Source organism: Elephas maximus, chromosome 22, assembly GCF_024166365.1.
Source record: "Elephas maximus indicus isolate mEleMax1 chromosome 22, mEleMax1 primary haplotype, whole genome shotgun sequence".
Taxonomy (NCBI): Eukaryota; Metazoa; Chordata; class Mammalia; order Proboscidea; family Elephantidae; genus Elephas; species Elephas maximus.
The window spans coordinates 43,187,147-43,205,468 of record NC_064840.1 but is presented as its reverse complement, the minus strand read 5'-3'; the positions used below and the strand labels follow the sequence as shown (position 1 = coordinate 43,205,468).

Below are 18,322 nucleotides of genomic sequence, written 5' to 3'. Positions count from 1 at the left end.
CCCTAATTTTGCCACCATATTTGAGCGAGCATTTTGCAGGGTAAATTACTCTTGGTTGGCATTTTTTTTTCCCTCAAGGTTTTAGATATGTCATCCCATTGCCTTCTTGCCTGCATGATTTCTGCTAAGTAATCATAGCTTAGTCGTATTGTTTCCCCTCTGTATGTTGAGTTTTCGTTTTTCTCAAGCTGTGGTCAGGATTCTTTCTTTGTCTTTGGTTTCAGCAAGTGTGACTATGATACGTTTTGATGATTTTCTTTTGGGGTCTATCCTATGGGGGGGTTCTTGGAACTTCTTTGATTGGCACCTTTTCATATTTCACGATATTAGGGAAGTTTTCTGTCAGCAAATCTTCAATGATTCTCTCTGTTTCCTGTTTTCTCATGTTCTGGAACTAAAATTACACGCAAAATTTTTTATTTTGATTGTATCCCACATTGTTCTCAGGGTTTTTTCATTTTTCTTCATTCTTTTCTCTGATTTTTCCTGAGACAAAGTGGCATGCAAGGATTTGTCTTCAGTTTCACTGATACTGTCTCCCATTGTTTCAAGCTAGCTCCTCACACCTTCTATGATACTGTCCATTTCTGTAATCTTGTTGTTTACCTTTTGGATTTCTAAATGCTGTTTTTGTATGATTTCTACTTGTGTATTAACATTTTTTTCCAGTATTATTTTCCTGAATTCTTCCATCATTTTGTCTGTCTTTTACATGATTTTGTCTGTATTTTTCAGGATTTTGTCTATTTTTTCCTTATTTTTGTCTGCATTTTCTTTCACCTCTTGGAGAGCTATGAATATTAGAGTTTTGAATTCCCTATCAGGTAGTTCCAGTGACTTTTCTTCTACTACAAGGTCATCTGGTGTTTTATTTTGGATGCTTACTAAAACTATCCTGTCCTGTTTATTTAATATGTTTTGATATTGTCTGCTGTCTTTGGGACATTCAGAAATTATTTTCTTCATTTATTGATTGTAGATGTCTTTGTTTCATCTGCTGTTTCATTTGGTTATGTCTGTGCAGGCAGGCTGGGTGTTCTTTGCTCATCTGTGGCCACAATACTTCTCACCACCTTGTTCAGGTGGGCAGGGCCAGTTGCTTAGCTATGACACAGAAGGGCAGGTCCAGTGGAGAGGGAGAAGCAGGGATAGCTCATTTGCAGCACCAACTGTGGCCGACAGGATGGAGCCAGGAGACAGGGCAGGGTGGGGACCAGCGGCCCACATCTATGCCACTCAGGGGTATGGAGCTCAGTGCGTGGTACAGATTGGTGGGAGGAAAGGGGAAGAATGTGATGTATGGAGCTATGTGGGTGTGGGAAAGAAAAGAGAAACAGAACCAAAAAAAAAAAAAAAAAGGTAGCAAGGGAGGCTGCCATTTGGAGTAGCACAGACCTGGGCAAGCTGTGTGCTGGTGGCTTTCTAGCTACGTAGGTGGGAGAAACAAAAGGAAGGTAGAGACAGACAAGAAACTGAGGGGGAAAAAATGCCAGGTGGTCAGGAGGAAGGAAGGTAGAGAGAGAGACAAGAAACCGAAAAAAAAAAATGCCCCATGGAAGCCCACCGGAAGCAGCTCCCCAGCTGAGCAGTGCTGCACACCCTGTCAAGAATGAGCGGAGATGGCACATGGTGCCAGGAGTTTGGGAGAAGGGTAAGGAAGAAAGTTAGAGAGAGACAAGAAACTGAGAAAAGAAAAAAAAATGTCCTGGGGGGCCCTCTGCTGTGGGAGCGCGGACCAGGGTAGCGGCTCCCCAGCTGAGTGGCACTGCACAGCCTGTCATCAAGAAGGAGCAAAGATGGCACATAGCACCAGGTGTTCAGAAGAAGAGTTAAGAAGGAAGATAGAGAGAGACAAGAAACCAAGAAAAGAAAAAAATGCCCCAAGGGAGACCACTGGTGTGTTGGCGTGGACTTGGGAAATGGCTCCCCAGCCAAGCAGCGCTGCAAAGGCTGTTAAGAAGGAGCAGAGATGGCACACGGTGCCAGGTGTTCAGAAGAAAGTAAAGGAAGGAAGGTAGAGGGAGACAAGAAATCAAGAGGGAAAAAAAAAAAAGCCCAAGGGAGCCCACTGGCTTGGCAGCGCATACAGAGGAAGTGGTTCCCCAGCCAAGAAGCACTCCTCAGTCCATCAAGAAGGAGCAGAGATGACACACGATGCCAGTTGTTCAGGAAAAAGGAAAGGAAGGAGGTGAGAGAGAGAGGGAAGAAACCAAAAAAAGCCAAAATAGCATCAGAAAAATGGCACTGAAGGAGCCAGCTGGTGGGGGCAGGGTGAATCCAAGCAGCAAGGAACAGGTGTCCCCATGGCTGGGGGACCTTGGCCCACCAGAAAGCATCAGAGGCTGTGCAAAGTGATGATGAATGGGAAAGCATGTATCCCTGGTTACTAGGTGCCCTGTCTCCTGCCGGGAGCTCCATGAAGTTGTCTCCCCATACTTCCTGTACACCATTCTTCGTGGCTGAGGGGTCCAAGGGAATCCATGCTGTGTTAGCTGATAGGGGACCTCTATCCACAGCTCTCCTTTTTCTCTGTTCTCTGCCAGGTTTTCATTCCATTCAGTGCTTGATTGAGTTCTTTATCCCTTCATTTGAGAGTTAGGGTTACACTGACGTTTTTAACTGTTTTACTTAGTTCTTCCAGTCTTTGCTGTGGAGGGACAGCATGGTATTTCTGTCTATAGTGCCATGTTCAGGAATTGATAATTTTTTAAAATTGGGAGATGTGTACTAAGGGCACATATTACTTTCTATAATTTTGTATGTTTTATATTTTTCATGGTAAAAGAATGACTTAAGCGAGAGAAAAATACAAACTTTAACATATAAAGGAAATAGTTTACCACCAACAGGCGATTGCTAAAAGAATAATGAATATAATTTATTAAAAAAGAAAATAAATCTAGCAGAAAGAAATGGTATGCAAGAAGCAATGATGAACAAAACAAAGTGATAAATATGTAAATCAAGTAAGCATTGATAATAAATTTTTAAAAAGTATGAGAGAGAGAAATGCAACAAAAATTTGGGGGATTTAAAAACAAGGTAGTGTTCCATAACCCAGTAATTTCATTTCTACGTATTTACTCAAGAGAAATGTCCACAAAAAGACTTAAGAACATTTATAGCAGTTTTATTCATAGTAGCCAAAAAACTGGAAAGAACGCAAATGTCTATAAACAGGAGAACTGACAAAAAATTGTGGTAAATTCATACAGTGAAACACCTCTCAACAATTAAAATGAACAAATTACTGGTACCCACAACCACACGAACACCTTGCACATGCATGTTGGTGAAAGATATTAGTCATAAAAAACAGTACATATTGTATGATTCCACTTAGACGAAACATGTAAAACTAATCTGTAATGATAGAAATCAGAACAGTGGTTGACTATGGGGAATCAGGATTAACTGGAGTGATGCAAATGCTCTATAACTTGACTGGGTGTTAGTTACACAAGTATATAAATTTGCTAAAATTCATTAAGATACATATGTTTCACTGTATGAAAATTTTACCTCATTAAGAATAGCAGATCTAATATAGTCAACCATGATGAAATGACAGACAGAAGAGAGGTGATTAGAATTCATTCAAAGATTCTTGTATTCTTTGGGAGGAAAGTAGAGAAACTCATTATCATTAAAATTTATTAAATAAAATATGCAAGTTAAAATGTACTGATAACAAAGGCAGCAATATAAAATATAATTTTCAAAAGAGTGAAAGAAAAAAGAAATCAAGATCATTTGATCAATTCGGTAGAAAGAAGGCAAAAAGATAAAAATAAGTGAAGAAAAAGTATGATACAAAAAAAAAAAAAACAGGTTGACAGAAATAAATCCAAATATGTCACAATTTGATAAGTATAACTGAGTTAAATTCACCAACTAAAACAGTGTATCAGCTTGGAAAGAAAAAAATCCAGCTATATGAATTTCTAAGAAACAAAGAAGTTAAAAATAAAAGAACAAAATAAGTCTGCTGTGCAAATAATAACTGAAAGAAAGCAAGCACAGGAAAATTAATTTTGCAAAAAATATTCTGTAAGACAAAAACATTATCTAGGCTTCCAACTATGACAGAGAAACTAGTCAGGAGTGCCTGAGCAGCACTCCTGTCATAAACAAGTGCAAAAACTGAAAATATATGTGGCAACTACTTTCAGTCACTGAATAGCAGGTAGCACAAGGATACAACTCCGTAAAGAATGAAATTCAAGAAATAATCCCCACGTTGGGACCAGCTGTTTTCCTAAAGACAATGTCTCAACCACAACGCAAGGATGTAGAGCTCAAGTGGAACACAGAAATTCTGCTAAATTTAGGAGGCAGACATTACAAGCTGCCAAAGAGCTGGGTAAAGTAGCTGAAATCTGTGGGATAAGATACTGCAGAAGTAAGAGCTATACAAGAGAAGGTTCCAGAAGTTAGTGTGGGGATATCCTATCACTATCTTGGCCAAGGGCTAGATTGTGTATGTACATGATGAGAATACACAAGGTTTACCAGGAACTGGCTACTATGGGGTTGAGAACAGAAAAAAGATACTAGTGACTGAGCAGCACTGAAAGACTGCATTAGTTATCTAATGCTGTATAAAATATCACCCCCCAAATTTAGTGGTTTTAAACAATAATAATAATTTATTATCTCTCATGGTATCTGTGAATCAGGAATTTGAGAATGGCTTAGTTGGGCAATTCTGGCTTGAGGCTACCCAGGAGATTATAATCAAATGACATCTAGGGCTGCAGTCACCTTTAGGCTTGACTTGGGTTTGAGGATCTGTTTTCAAGATGGCACATTCACATGGCTGTCAACTTGGAAACCCCAGTTCCTCTCCATGTGGGCTTACCCAGTTCCTTAAATGTCTTTGAGACAAAGAAGTTGGATTCTCCAACTTCCTTATACGCACAGAAATCCAAAAGAGCAAGGTAAAAGATGCAATACTTTTTGTGACCTATCCTAGAAGTTTCATATTGTCAATACTCATTCTGTTTATTACAGAGACCAGACATGATTCATCGTGGGAGTAGTCTAGATAAAGGTGTGCACTCCAAGAGGCAAATATCACTGGAAGTCATCTTGGAGGCTGGCTATCACAGGGACATTAGAGTTTCGGCCCTTCCAGAGTGGAGAAACCACATTAACACCATTAGCATAAATTGAAACTGGAAAGACCACACCTTAGGAGTAAGAGCAAATCTAAACATAACCGAACAACCATTAAAACCAAACCTCTACAAGATACACAGAGACAGAGTTTGGAGTCTGATTCTATAAAGAGGCTGGGTATATACTCTGGGTTTTACAAATAGCCATGTTAAAAGGCATAAAACCTAGATAACACCAATTCAACATAAACAGTCAGTAACTGAACTACAACAAGGTTTTTGTAATATCAAAAAACAACAGTACTCAGACGAAGATAATAGAACTAAGGGTACCATGTAATATCCACAATGTTCAGTATAAAACAAAAAATTATTAGATATCAAAGAAACAGGAAAATATGACTCATGGTAAAGAAAAAAGCGGTCCATAGAAATAGACCTTGAGATGGTTTAGATGCTAGATTTAGCAAAGAAAGATTTTAAAGCATTTTATAAACAGGTTCAAGGCCATAAAAAGGTCTTAATAAATGTACAGATAAGGAATATCAGCAGAGATCTGAAAAAAAATTAAAAAGCAGCAGCAGCAGCAATAGCAAATGAAAATTGTAGGACTGAAAAGAACAATAACTGAAATAAAAAATTCCCTGGATGTGCTTAAGAGAAGACTGGAAGTGGAAGAAGAAATTATCCAACCTGAAAAACCAAGAGCAAGAAAAAACGATTGAAATAAAACAAGAGTCTCTGTGACCTGTAGGGCAATGGTAAGTGATTTAACATATGTGCAATTAAGAGTCTCAGAGGTAAAAAGAGAGTCAGAGACAGGGAAATTTTTAATGAAATAATGAACACTTCCCAAATGTTAGGAATAACAGCAGATGTTTTCCAAACATCAACTTACAAATCCAATAGTATCAGTGAAACCAAGGCAGAATAAATATTAAGAAAACTAAACCTAGGTACACCATAGACAAACTGCTAAAAATAAAGATAAATAAAAAATTTTGAAAGCAGACAAAGTAAACAAAGACAGGTTACATGCTGGGGGACAATGATACAAATGATGAATGAATTTTCATCAGGAACAAAGTTGCCCAAAAAACAATGTAGTATCTTTGAAGTCCTGAAAGAGAAAAACAATCAACCCAGCATCTGATATTCAGTGAAAATATCCTTCAAAAAAAGTAAAATAAAGATAATCTCAAAAGAGGAGAATGTTCTTCTATAGAGAATTGCACTACAAGGAATACTTTGGGCTACAGAGAAATAATATTAGATAAAGATAGGATTTTCAGCAAGGAAAGTACAGCACCAGAAATAATAAATATAAAAAGGTAAATATAAGACTATCGACTTTTTCTGCATTCTCTTAATCACCTTAAAAGACAAACAGCTGTTTTAAAACAAAAAGAACAACAATGTAAAGTGGGGTTTACATGTAAAGATAACGACAGTAAAAAATAAGGTGTGGAGAAGACAGGAAAATGGAACCATACTGTTACAAGGCTCTTAAATTTGTGAAGTGGGAAGCGATATAATATGAATTAATATTAAGTGGCATACAATAAGGATGCACACAAATAAATACACGTATACCTAAAAGTCAGAAGAGGAAATAAAATCAAATACTAAAAAATACTGTTCAATTAATACAAAAGAAGGTAAAAAAGGAGTTACAGTGAAAAACTAAAAAACAAACAGAAGGCCCATATAGAAAATCAACAGCAACATAAGAGACATATAAACAATTATATATGAAAGGATTAAACATGACAATTAAAAGACAGAAAATTGTCAGGCTGAATTCAGGTTGGGGGGCGGGGCAGGATCCAACACAATTGCTTTTTTTCCTTCTAAATTGTATTATTTTGTTGTTGTTGCTGAGAATATGCATAGCAAAATATACACCAATTCCACAGTTACTACATGTACAATTTAGTGGCATTTATTATATTCTTCGAGTTGTGTAACCATTCTCACCCTCCTTTTCCTCATTAACAAACTCACTGCCCCCTAAGGTTCCTATCTAGTCTTTTGAGTTGCTATTGTCAATTTGATCCCATACAGATAGTTCTTAGAAGAGCATAATGCTTCAAGGGAGACCATTTTTACTAGTTAAGCTAAATTATTTAATTTTAAGATGACTTTAGGGATATTTTTGGCTGAAGGTTTAAAGATTATCTCAGGGCAATAATTTCAGGGGTTCATCCAGCCTCCATGGCTCCACAAAGTCTAGAGTCCATGAAAATTTGAATTTCAGTTCTACATTTTCCCCCTTTTGATCAGAATTCTTCTATGGAATCTTTGATCAATATTTTCAGTAAAGGTAGTTGGGTACCATTCAGTTCTTCTGGTCTCATGGTAAAAGCAGTTGTTTGTGGAGGCAACTGGCCACACATTCCATACCCTCCTCCTATTCCTGACTCTTGATCTTCTTCTGTTGTTCCAGGTGAATAGATATCAAATGTTGTGCCTTGGATGGCTGCTCGCAAACTTTTTAAGACCCCAAGCACTACTCAATGAACTAGGAGGTAGAAGTGAAGCACTATTAGGCCAATTAACTGGGATTTCCCATGAAACCACGACCGTAAACCAGTCACAGCCTCAGCAACAACTCCTTTTTTGTTGTTGTTGTAAATATATCTATCACACAACTTTTGCCAATTCAACTTTTTACAGGTGTACAACTTATTGACAGCAATTACAATAATCAGCTGTACAACCCTTCCCTCAAGGCAATCATTTTTAATTTAAAAGACAATATAAAATAAAGAGTGGAAAAAGATACACCATAAACACAATAACCAAAACAAAGTTGATGTGGCTATATTAATACTAGGTATCAACGGCACTGGGTTACTGGGATGACAGATATCAAGATAAAAGTGTTTCCAGAGTTTAAAAAAAAAAAAAAAAGGGACATTTCATAAAGGAAAAATAACAATCCTAAACCATAAAATGATAGAATCAAAGAGAAAAATAGACAATTTTCACAATCATATTTGGAGATTTTAATACTCTCTCTTAGTTGAACAAACAAAAGCAGTAATGCTACAAAAGACTTGAACAGGACTATCAACCTACACCTAACTGATATATACAGACCCACTACACCAGGAATGACTGAAGAATTGAACAGGAACAGCACTACATTCATTACCAAAAAGAACATTTCAAGATATATCCTGATGTACAACGTTATCAGTGATAGGATATAATCCATCTGCCTACAAGACCAGTTAATAGATTATTCACATTTATGCACAATCACTAATGCCAAAGATAAAGAAATTGAAGATTTTACCAACTTCTGCAGTCTGAAATTGATCAAGCGTACAATCAAAATGCATTAATAATGACTGGTGGGAAAAAAAGATCAGTAGTTGGTAAATATAGCCTTGGTGATAGAAATGAAGCCAGAGGTTGCATGATAGAATTTTGCAAAATCAATGACCTGTTCACTGGAAACACCTTTTTTCAACAACATAAATGGCAACTATACAAATGGACCTCACCAGGAATCAAATCTACTACATCTGTGGAACAAGACAGAGAAGCTCAATATTCTCAGACAGAACAAGGGGTAAACTGTGAACCTAGAACTGTGAAAGAGACCATCAATTGTGCATATTCAGGTTCAAGTAAAAAGCTGAAGAAAATTAAAACAAGTCCACAAGAGCCAAAGTATGACCTTAGGTATAACTCACATGAATTTGGAGACCTTCTCAAGAATAGATTTGATCCATTAAACACTAATGACCGAAGACCAGACGAGTACTGGGATGACATCAAGGGCATCATTCATGAAAAAAGACAGAAAAGAAAAAAGATAAGAAAGAAAAGACCAAAATGGATGTCAGAACAGACTCTGAAACTTACTCTTAGAAACTTACTCTTAGAGTAGCTAAAACCCGTGGAAGAAATGATGAACTAAAATAGCTGAACAGATTTCAAAGGGTGGCTCGAGAAGACAAAGTAAACTATTATAATGAAATGTGCAAAGACCTGGAGTCAGAAAACCAAAAGGGAAGAACATGCTCAGCATTTCTCAAGAAGAAAGAACTGAAAAAAAAAATTCAAGCCTTGAGTTGCAATATTGAAGGATTCTCACAGTGATGAAGAGCTACAGCTGCTAACCAAAGGATGGCAGTTCAAATCCACAGGCTGTTCCTTGGAAACCCTATGGAGCAGTTCTACTCTGTCCTATAGAGTCACTATGAGTTGTAATCAACTCAACTGCAGTGGGTTTGGTTTTTTGGTGTGGTTTGTGGGCAAAATATTGAATGATGCAGGGAACATCAAAAGAAGATGGAAGGACAGAGTCATTGTACCAAAAAGAATTGGTTGACATTCAACCATTTCAGGAGGTAGCATATGATCAAGGACCAATGGTATTGAAAGAACAAGTCCAAGCTACACTGAAGGTATTAGTGCAAAACAAGGCTCTAGGACTTGCTGGAATCCCAATTGAGATTATTTCAAAAGAACAAATGCAACGCTAGAAGCGCTCACTCACCTATGCCAAGAAATTTGGAAGATAGCTACCTGACCAACCTGGACAAGATCCATATTTGTGCCCATTCCAAAGAGAGGTAATCCAACAGAATGTGGAAATCACTGTACAGTATCATTAATATCACAAGGAAGTAAAATTTTGCTGAAGATAATTCAAAAACTGTTGCAGCAGTACATTGACAATGAACTGCCAGAAATTCAAGCCAGGTTAAGAAGAGAACATGGAACAAGGGATATCACTGCTGATGTCAGATGGATCTTGTCAGAAAACAGAGAATACCAAAAAGATGTTTACCTGTGTTTTACTGACTATGCAAAATTTTTGGCTGTGTGGATCATAACGAACTACAGATAACACTGCAAAAGAATGGGAATTCCAGAACACTTATTTGTGCTCATGAGGAACCTGTATATAGATCAAGAAGCAGTCATTTAAACAGAACAAGAGGATACTGCATGGTCTGAAATCAGAAAAGGTGTGTGTAAGGCTTGTATCCTTTCCATACTTATTCAATCTGTATGCTGAACAAATAATCCAAGAATGTGACCTATATGAAGAATGCAGCAATAGGATTGGAGGAAGACTCATTAACAACCTGTAATATGCAGATGACACAACCTTGCTTGCTGAAAGTGAAAAGGACTTGAAACACTTGCTGATGAAGACCAAAGCCTACACCCTTCAGCATGGATTACACCTCAACATAAAGAAATAAAAAATTCCTCACAACTGGACCAATAAGCAACATCATGATAAACAGAGAAAAGGCTGAAGTTGTCAAGGATTTCATTTTACTTGGATCCACAATCAACATCCATCAAAAATCAAACAATGCATTGCACTGGGCAAATCTGCTGCAAAAGACCTCTTTAAAGTATTAAAAAGCAAAGATGTCACTTTGAGAACTAAGGTACACCTGACCCAAGCCATGGTATTTCCAGTCGCCTCATATGCATGTGAAAGCTGGACAATGAATAAGGAAGACTGAAGAATTGATGCATTTGAATTATGGTGTTGGCAAAGAACACTGAATATGCCATGGTCTTCCAGAAGAATGAACAAATCTGTATTGCAAGAAGTACATACAGCCAGATGCTCCTTAGAAGCGATGTTGGCAAGGCTTTATCTCAGACTTTGAACATGTTATCTGGGGGGACCAGTACCTAGAGAAGGACATCACGCTTGGTAAAATAGAGAGAAGGTCAGTGAAAAAAAAGGAAGACCTTCAACGAGATGGACTGATACATGGCTGCAACAATGGGCTCAAACATAGCAGTGGTTGTGTGGTTGGTGGAGGACCAGTCAGTGTTTCATTCTGTTGTGCATAGGGTCGCTATGAGTTGAAACCAGCTCAGTGTTACCTAATAACAAGAATATGCTTCAAAACATAATAGACTTTCTTTTCAAGTTCACATGGAATGTTCACCAAGACAGAACATAATCTGGGACATAAAATAAGTTTCAAAAACTCTCAAAAGACTAAACTATTAAAGAGTCTGTTTTCTGATCATAATGAAATTAAATAAGAAATCAATAATAATACATTATCCAGAAAATTCCCTAATACTTAAAAAGTAATTAGCATGCTAATTAATTAACATGTACCATGAGTCAAGGAAGAAATCGAAGGAATATTAGAAAATATTTTTAATAGAATGATCATGAAACACAACACATCAAAGTTTTTAAAACACATAAAGAAATCACGACAACAAAAATCAATAGAATAGAGAACAATGAAGAAAATAACAAAGCCAAAACGGGTTTTTTGAGAAGAATAATAAAACTAATAAAATCAGAGCAAAACTATTCAAGGAATACTGAAAGGGAAATAAAGTATCGATCAGAATAAAAAGAAGAACCATCACAACAAATTCTACAAACATTAAAAGGACAAGCGAATATTGTGAAGTTTATAAAAATAAATAATTTAGATGAAATAGAAAATTCCTTGTAAAACATAGCAGGAGTAAACACTTCCCCATTTTACAAGGCCAACATAACCTATACCAAACCTAAAAAGCTCATTATTATCAGGAAAGAGAATTACAGGTATATATCCATCATTGAACACATACACAAAATACCTTAACAAAATATTAGCAAATGGAATCAAGTAAAATAAAGAATAATACATTATTTTTAAATGATATCAAGTGGTATTTATCGCAGGAATGCAAGGTAAGTTCAACATTCAAAAAATCAGTGTCTTTCAACATGCTAAGACAAAAGAAAAATTCAGATGGATCTTAATTAGTGAAATAGTGGTTATCTAGCAGGAAATCCAGATTTAAACAATTTCTGAAATACGTTCAAAGTTCAGGAAAGTAACTGACAAGTGAAAATAAATATAACTTACCTGGATCAGGAGAGTGATTATTTTGGGGACAACCAGAAAGGGATGGGGGGCCTGGAGCTATTCCTCTGGAAAGTACTGTTTGGGAAACATCCTGTTGACTTTCCCACCGACCCTATTAAGGACAAAACCAGCAATTCTGTTTCAAATTAATTAATTAACAAAAAATGCCATTTTCTTCACCTTTTTTTTTTTTTAAGATATTTTAAGAAAAGCTTTATTAATAAAACTGCTATATGTTATTTATTCCCTTCATGGAGCATGTTAAGTTTGATTACTTAAGTATTTTCCTCCTACACGCTTAATCTTGTTTACAACAATTAACTTCCCTAATAAAAAAATCTTACATTTAGATATGCCCTCTAGTTGACAATTTATAATCTCCAGAGTTCCTTCCTAAGATTCTTTCTACTATATTGTTACCTCTCCACAAAATACAAAGAACATATTACAACATTGCTTTTGAGTCCTCCCTTAAGTTTTTGGACTGTTTTCTGCCCTTTTTCCTTCAGCTTCGAAACGGAAACCTAGGTGTAACTCTGTTGCTCTAAGATATCTTTTCTCCCCATTCCAGAAATGTATATTTTCATACACTAAGTATTTTCTTCCCCCACGAGTCTGTCAGTTTGTCATACTGCGGGGGCTTATGTGTTGCTATGACACTGGAAGCTATGCCACCAGTATTCAGATATCAGCAGGGTCACCCACTGTAGACAGGTTTCAGCTCAGCTTCCAGACTAAGACAGAGTAGTAAGGACTCAGCAGTCTACTTCTGAAAAGCATTAGCCAGTGAAAACCTTATGAATAGCAGCGGAACATTGTCCGATATAGTGCTGGAAAATGAGCCCCCAGGTTGGAAGGCACTCAAAAGATGACTGGGGAAGAGTCGCCAACTCAAAGTAGAGTTGACCTTAATGACGTGGATGGAGTAAAGCTTTTGGAACCTTCACTTGCTAATGTGGCATGACTCAAAATGAGAAGAAACAGCTGCAAACATCCATTAATAATCAAAACCTGGAACGTATGAAGTATGAATCCAGGAAAATTGGAAATCGTCACAAATTAAATGGAGCACATAAACATCAATATCCTAGGCACTAGTGAGCTGAAATGGACTGATATTGGCCATTTTGAATCGGACAATCACATAGTCTACTATGCTGGGAATGACAACTCAGAGAGAAACGGTGTTGCGTTCATCGTCAAAAAGAGTGTTTCAAGATCCATCCTGAGGTACAACACTGCCAGTGATAGGATAATATCCAAACGCCTACAAGGAAGGAAAGTTAATACAACTATTATTCAAATTTACGCACCAACCACTAGGGCCAAAGATGAAGGAACAGAAGATTTTTATCAGCTGCTGCAGTCTGAAATTGATCGAACATGAAATCAAGATGCATTGATAATTACTGGCGATTGGAATGCGAAAGTTGGAAACAAAGAAGAAGGATCAGTAGTTGGAAAATATGGCCTTGGTGATAGAAACAATGCCAGAGGTTGAATGATAGAATTTTGCAAGACCAACGACTTCTTCATTGCAAATACCTTCTTTCACCAACATAAACAGTAACTATAAACATGGACCTTGCCAGATGGAACACACAGAAATCAAATTGACTAGATCTGTGAAAACAGATGATGGAAAAGCTCAATATCATCAGTAAGAACAAGGCCAGGGGCTGACCGTAGAACAGACCATCAACTGCTCATATGCAAGTTCAAGCTGAAACTGAAGAAAATCAGAGCAAGTCCACAAAAGCCAAAATAAGGCCTTCAGTATATCCCACCTGAATTTAGAGACCATCTCAAGAATAGATTTGACGCATTGAACACTAGTGACCAAAGACCAGACAAGTTATGGAATGACATCAAGGACATCATCCATGAAGAAAGCAAGAAGTCACTGAAAAGACAGGAAAGAAAGAAAAGACCAAGATGGATGTCAGAGGAGACTCTGAAACTTGCTCTTGAGCATCGAGCAGCTAAAGCAAAAGGAAGAATTGATGAAGCAAAAGAACTAAACAGATGATTTCAAAGGGCCTCTCGAGAAGACAAAGTAAAGTATTATAATGACATGTGCAAAGACCTGGAGATGGAAAACCAAAAGGGAAGAACAAGCTCGGCGTTTCTCAAGCTGAAAGAACTGAAGAAAAAATTCAAGCCTCAAGTTGTAATAGTGAAGGATTCCATGGAGAAAATATTAAATGATGTGGGAAGCATCAAAAGAAGATGGAAGGAATACACAGAGTCATTATACCAAAAAGAATTAGTCGATGTTCAACCATTTCAAGAGGTGGCATATGATCAGGAATCGATGGTACTGAAGGAAGAAGTCCAACCTGCTCTGAAAGCATTGGTGAAAAACAAGGCTCCAGGAATTGATGGAATATCAATTGAGATGTTTCAACAAACAGATGCAGTGCTGGAGGTGCTCACTCATCTATGCCAAGAAATATGGGAGACAGCTTCCCGGCCAACTGATTGGAAGAGATCCATATTTATGCCTATTCCCAAGAAAGGTGACCCAACCAAATGTGGAAATTATAGAACAATACCATTAATATCACACGCAAGCAAAATTCTGCTGAAGATCATTCAAAAACGGCTGCAGCAGTATATCAACAGGGAACTGCCAGAAATTCAGGCTGGTTTCAGAAGAGGACGTGGAAGCGGGGATATCATTGCTGATGTCAGATGGATCCTGGCTGAAAGCAGAGAATACCAGAAGGATGTTTACTTGTGTTTTATTGATTATGCAAAGGCATTTGACTGTGTGGATCATAACAAACTATAGATAACACTGCGAAGATTGGGAATTCCAGAACACTTAATTGTGCTCATGAGGAACCTTTACATAGATCAAGAGGCAGCTGTTTGGGCAAAACAAGGGGATGCTGATTGGTTTAAAGTCAGGGAGGTGTGCATCAGGGTTGTATTCTTTCACCATACCTATTTAATCTGTATGCTGAACAAATAATACGAGAAGCTGGGCTATATGAAGAAGAACAGGGCATCAGGATTGGAGGAAGACTCATTAACAACCTGCGTTATGCAGATGACACAACCTTCCTTGCTGAAAGTGAAGAGGACTTGAAGCACTTACTAATGGAGATCAAAGACCACAGCCTTCAGTATGGATTACACCTCAACATAAAGAAAACAAAAATCCTCACAACTGGACCAATGAGCAACATCATGATAAACAGAGAAAAGATTGAAGTTGTCAAGGATTTCATTTGACTTGGATCCACAATCAACAGCCATGGAAGCAGCAGTCAAGAAATCAAAAGGCGCATTGCATTGGGCAAATCTGCTGCAAAGGACCTCTTCAAAGTGTTGAAGAGCAAAGATTTCACCCTGAAGACTAAGGTGTGCCTGACCCAAGCCATGGTATTTTCAATCACATCATATGCATGTGAAAGCTGGACAATGAATAAGGAAGAACAAAGAAGAGTTGATGCCTTTGAATTGTGGTGTTGGCGAAGAATATTGAATATACACAGAGTGCCAAAAGAACGAACAAATCTGTCTTGGAAGAAGTGCGGCCAAAAAGCTCCTTAGAGGCAAGGATGGTGAGACTGGGTCTTACATACTTTGGACATGTTGTCAGGAGGGATCAGTCCCTGGAGAAGGACATCATGCTTGGCAGAGTACAGGTTCAGCGGAAAAGAGGAAGACCCTCAGTGAGGTGGATTGACACAGTGGCTGCAACAATGAGCTCGAGCATACCAACAATTGTAACGATGGTGCAGGACCGGGCAGTGTTTCGTTTTGTTGTGCATAGGGTCACTATGAGTCGGAACCGACTCGACGGCACCTAACAACAACAAAAAATATTTTCTTATATAGTCCATGAAATTAAAAATTCTAAAGGGCCAAGACTTTATTTTTTAATAGATAAAAAACTCAAAAAACCAAACCCAGTGCCGTCAATTCCCACTCATAGCGACCCTATAGGACAGAAACTCTGCCCCACAGAGTTTCCAAGGAGCGCCTGGCAGATTCGAACTGCCGACTCTTTGGTTAGCAGCCGTAGCATTTAACCACTATGCCACCAGGGTTTCCTTTTGATAGATATTAAAGATAAATTCCAGTTCAATCCAAATAATCACAAATTCTCAATTACAGAAGTCCCTGAATTAACAAGTTTTACCGTACTCTAAATTTACTTTGTAAATGGCCATTAAAAAGAGGTCATTGCATAATACAAGAAAAAGACAGTCAGTTAATGGATTAAATTACAATTTCAAGACTCCTAGTCTTAGTGATACCATCCAAGCACTTTGAACATGAAGCCCATCTAGTAAGGAAATAAACCCCACCCAAATGTTACTTGTACAAAAAGCAATAATGGAGTTGACATGGAAATCTTTTAAATGCTTTTTCTTTTCCTCCTCTGATAATCTCTCCGACTTCTTTTTCACTAGAGGTAAATATAGTATTTAATATTCGTTTAAGCTAGTTTTCCACAGATGCATGACCATAACCACTGAAGTGAGTTTTCATTACTAATTGCCTGAAAAACTGTATGGGAACAGTCAGTTCTTTACTGCTCTTTTGATGATGGACTAAGGTGCAAAGGCCTCTTAGGTTTCAGATATGTATTGGAAAGCTATCTGCTTTTAGCAAGAACCTAAGTACTGATCATAAAATCAATAAGGCCTAAGTGATCTGGATCCTGTTTCCCTCAGAGAATGGCACTTTTCCCGAGGAATTCTCTTGATACTAGATATCATTTTTTAAAAGCTGTATGATGTTTAGCATAAGGAAGCAAGGAAACAAAATAGACATGGACGTGTGATTAGGAAAACTATGAGATCTAAAATACTTCACCATAAGAGCATTCATTTTACTATGAATCACACATTGATTTACACACTTTCGTGTTTTGTTAATTTTTTTTTTTTTCATTTAAATTTAATTATCTGTCTGGGAAGCGGTAGCTTTCTGTACTCTGGGACATCACATCCAGGTGACTGAACACTAGGTCAACAATCTTTAAAGTTGCTCAGAGGAAGAAAAGCCATGTGCTTTATGTGAAGTAAGAATCAACTCATAAAGGTTGTTTTGAAGACCACTTACTTGAGAATATATTATTTTCATATTCCAGATTTTTCTTCCTTGTTTGGTAGCTCACATAGTGGCACTCTTCCCTAGGAGGAAAACTAAGTAGCTGATTTGGAGTCAACACCTTGGCTCTTTAGTGTATAATGGTCCAGTGACAAATAATGTAGGTGTCACCTCTTCCCCCAGGCACACTCCTGGCTCTGCTAGCTTCACGGATAATTCTACCCAGCTGGCACACCCACACAATGTTCCCACCACATCAGAATGGGAGCAATAACTCTTAATGTCTCATATATTCAAACATCTCAAAAAGGATGTACATAGTACTTAGACAAAGTCACAGCCATATTGCTAACCCTGTGAGATAATGAAAAATAGAGAAGTCAACTCACTTTCATCCATATACCTTAACAGTCATCTTAAACTTGAGGAATCGCACACTGGCTCTCACTGCCCAGAGTCAGGACATAGAGGTTCTCAAATCACTCTGGGCTAGAATGGATGTGCTTCAAAGGGAACAACAAATCTGCATGACAAACTGGGTACAACACTCTTCTCTCCTCTGGCTGACACCCACAGATCTCTGGGGAAACACTTCAGTGAAATCATTCACTACATTCTTTTCCTCCTGCACTACATGTCCATTCTTGTGCCAAAAATGAAACCTGTGGTTCAGGATTTGACTAATACACACTTTCCCACAAGGCAATTATTGTATTTTCCAAGACATTTTATATGCTTGGCTATTCTCAAGTTATTGTTCCTTTACCCAAATGAGGGAAGGGAATCCCAATGAAATGTAAATCAGAGGGAGATGGGCTCAGGACAATGAATAGAAAGAGCTCTCACAAGAGACTGAACATCTTTGCTCTCATATGAGCTCAGTTTTATATGTGAAAGAGGATGATTTTTGTTTTTGTAAATTTCTAGCACAGTAATCTATACCCCCACCATTTGGACCCTATAAGGATAAATTAGTTATCTGCTTCTAACATTCTGCTTGCCTATGAAACTTAAGAATCAGTCGTGATGAGGAGACACAACAGAGTACCCTGGCTTCATTTTGCATCCCTCAAGCACCTTCACAACCATTGGGAACCATTTGTTCTAACAGGAAGAATTCAAAGAAATAACATCCTGTTCAATATAGTGATTATTCATAGCTGGGCACCATATATAGAGTCAAAGCCAAAATGCCAAAAGCACAGGAGGCTCTAAGCAGTCTTGAGAGTGTGATTGGGGCCCCCTTGCACACTTATAGTT

The 18,322-nt window shown here is 37.7% G+C and overlaps 1 protein-coding gene across 5 annotated transcripts in view; it reads right to left on the bottom strand.

Annotated features, from left to right (window-relative positions):
• The window catches only part of KIF13B (kinesin family member 13B), a 346,406-nt gene that overhangs the window by 52,327 nt on the left and 275,757 nt on the right, over positions 1-18,322 (bottom strand). For all 5 annotated transcript variants that reach the window (XM_049865676.1, XM_049865675.1, XM_049865679.1 and 2 more), the window contains one exon: positions 11,993-12,104. In XM_049865676.1, coding sequence (XP_049721633.1) covers positions 11,993-12,104 — 112 coding nt within the window. The remainder of the gene's footprint in view (positions 1-11,992; positions 12,105-18,322) is intronic.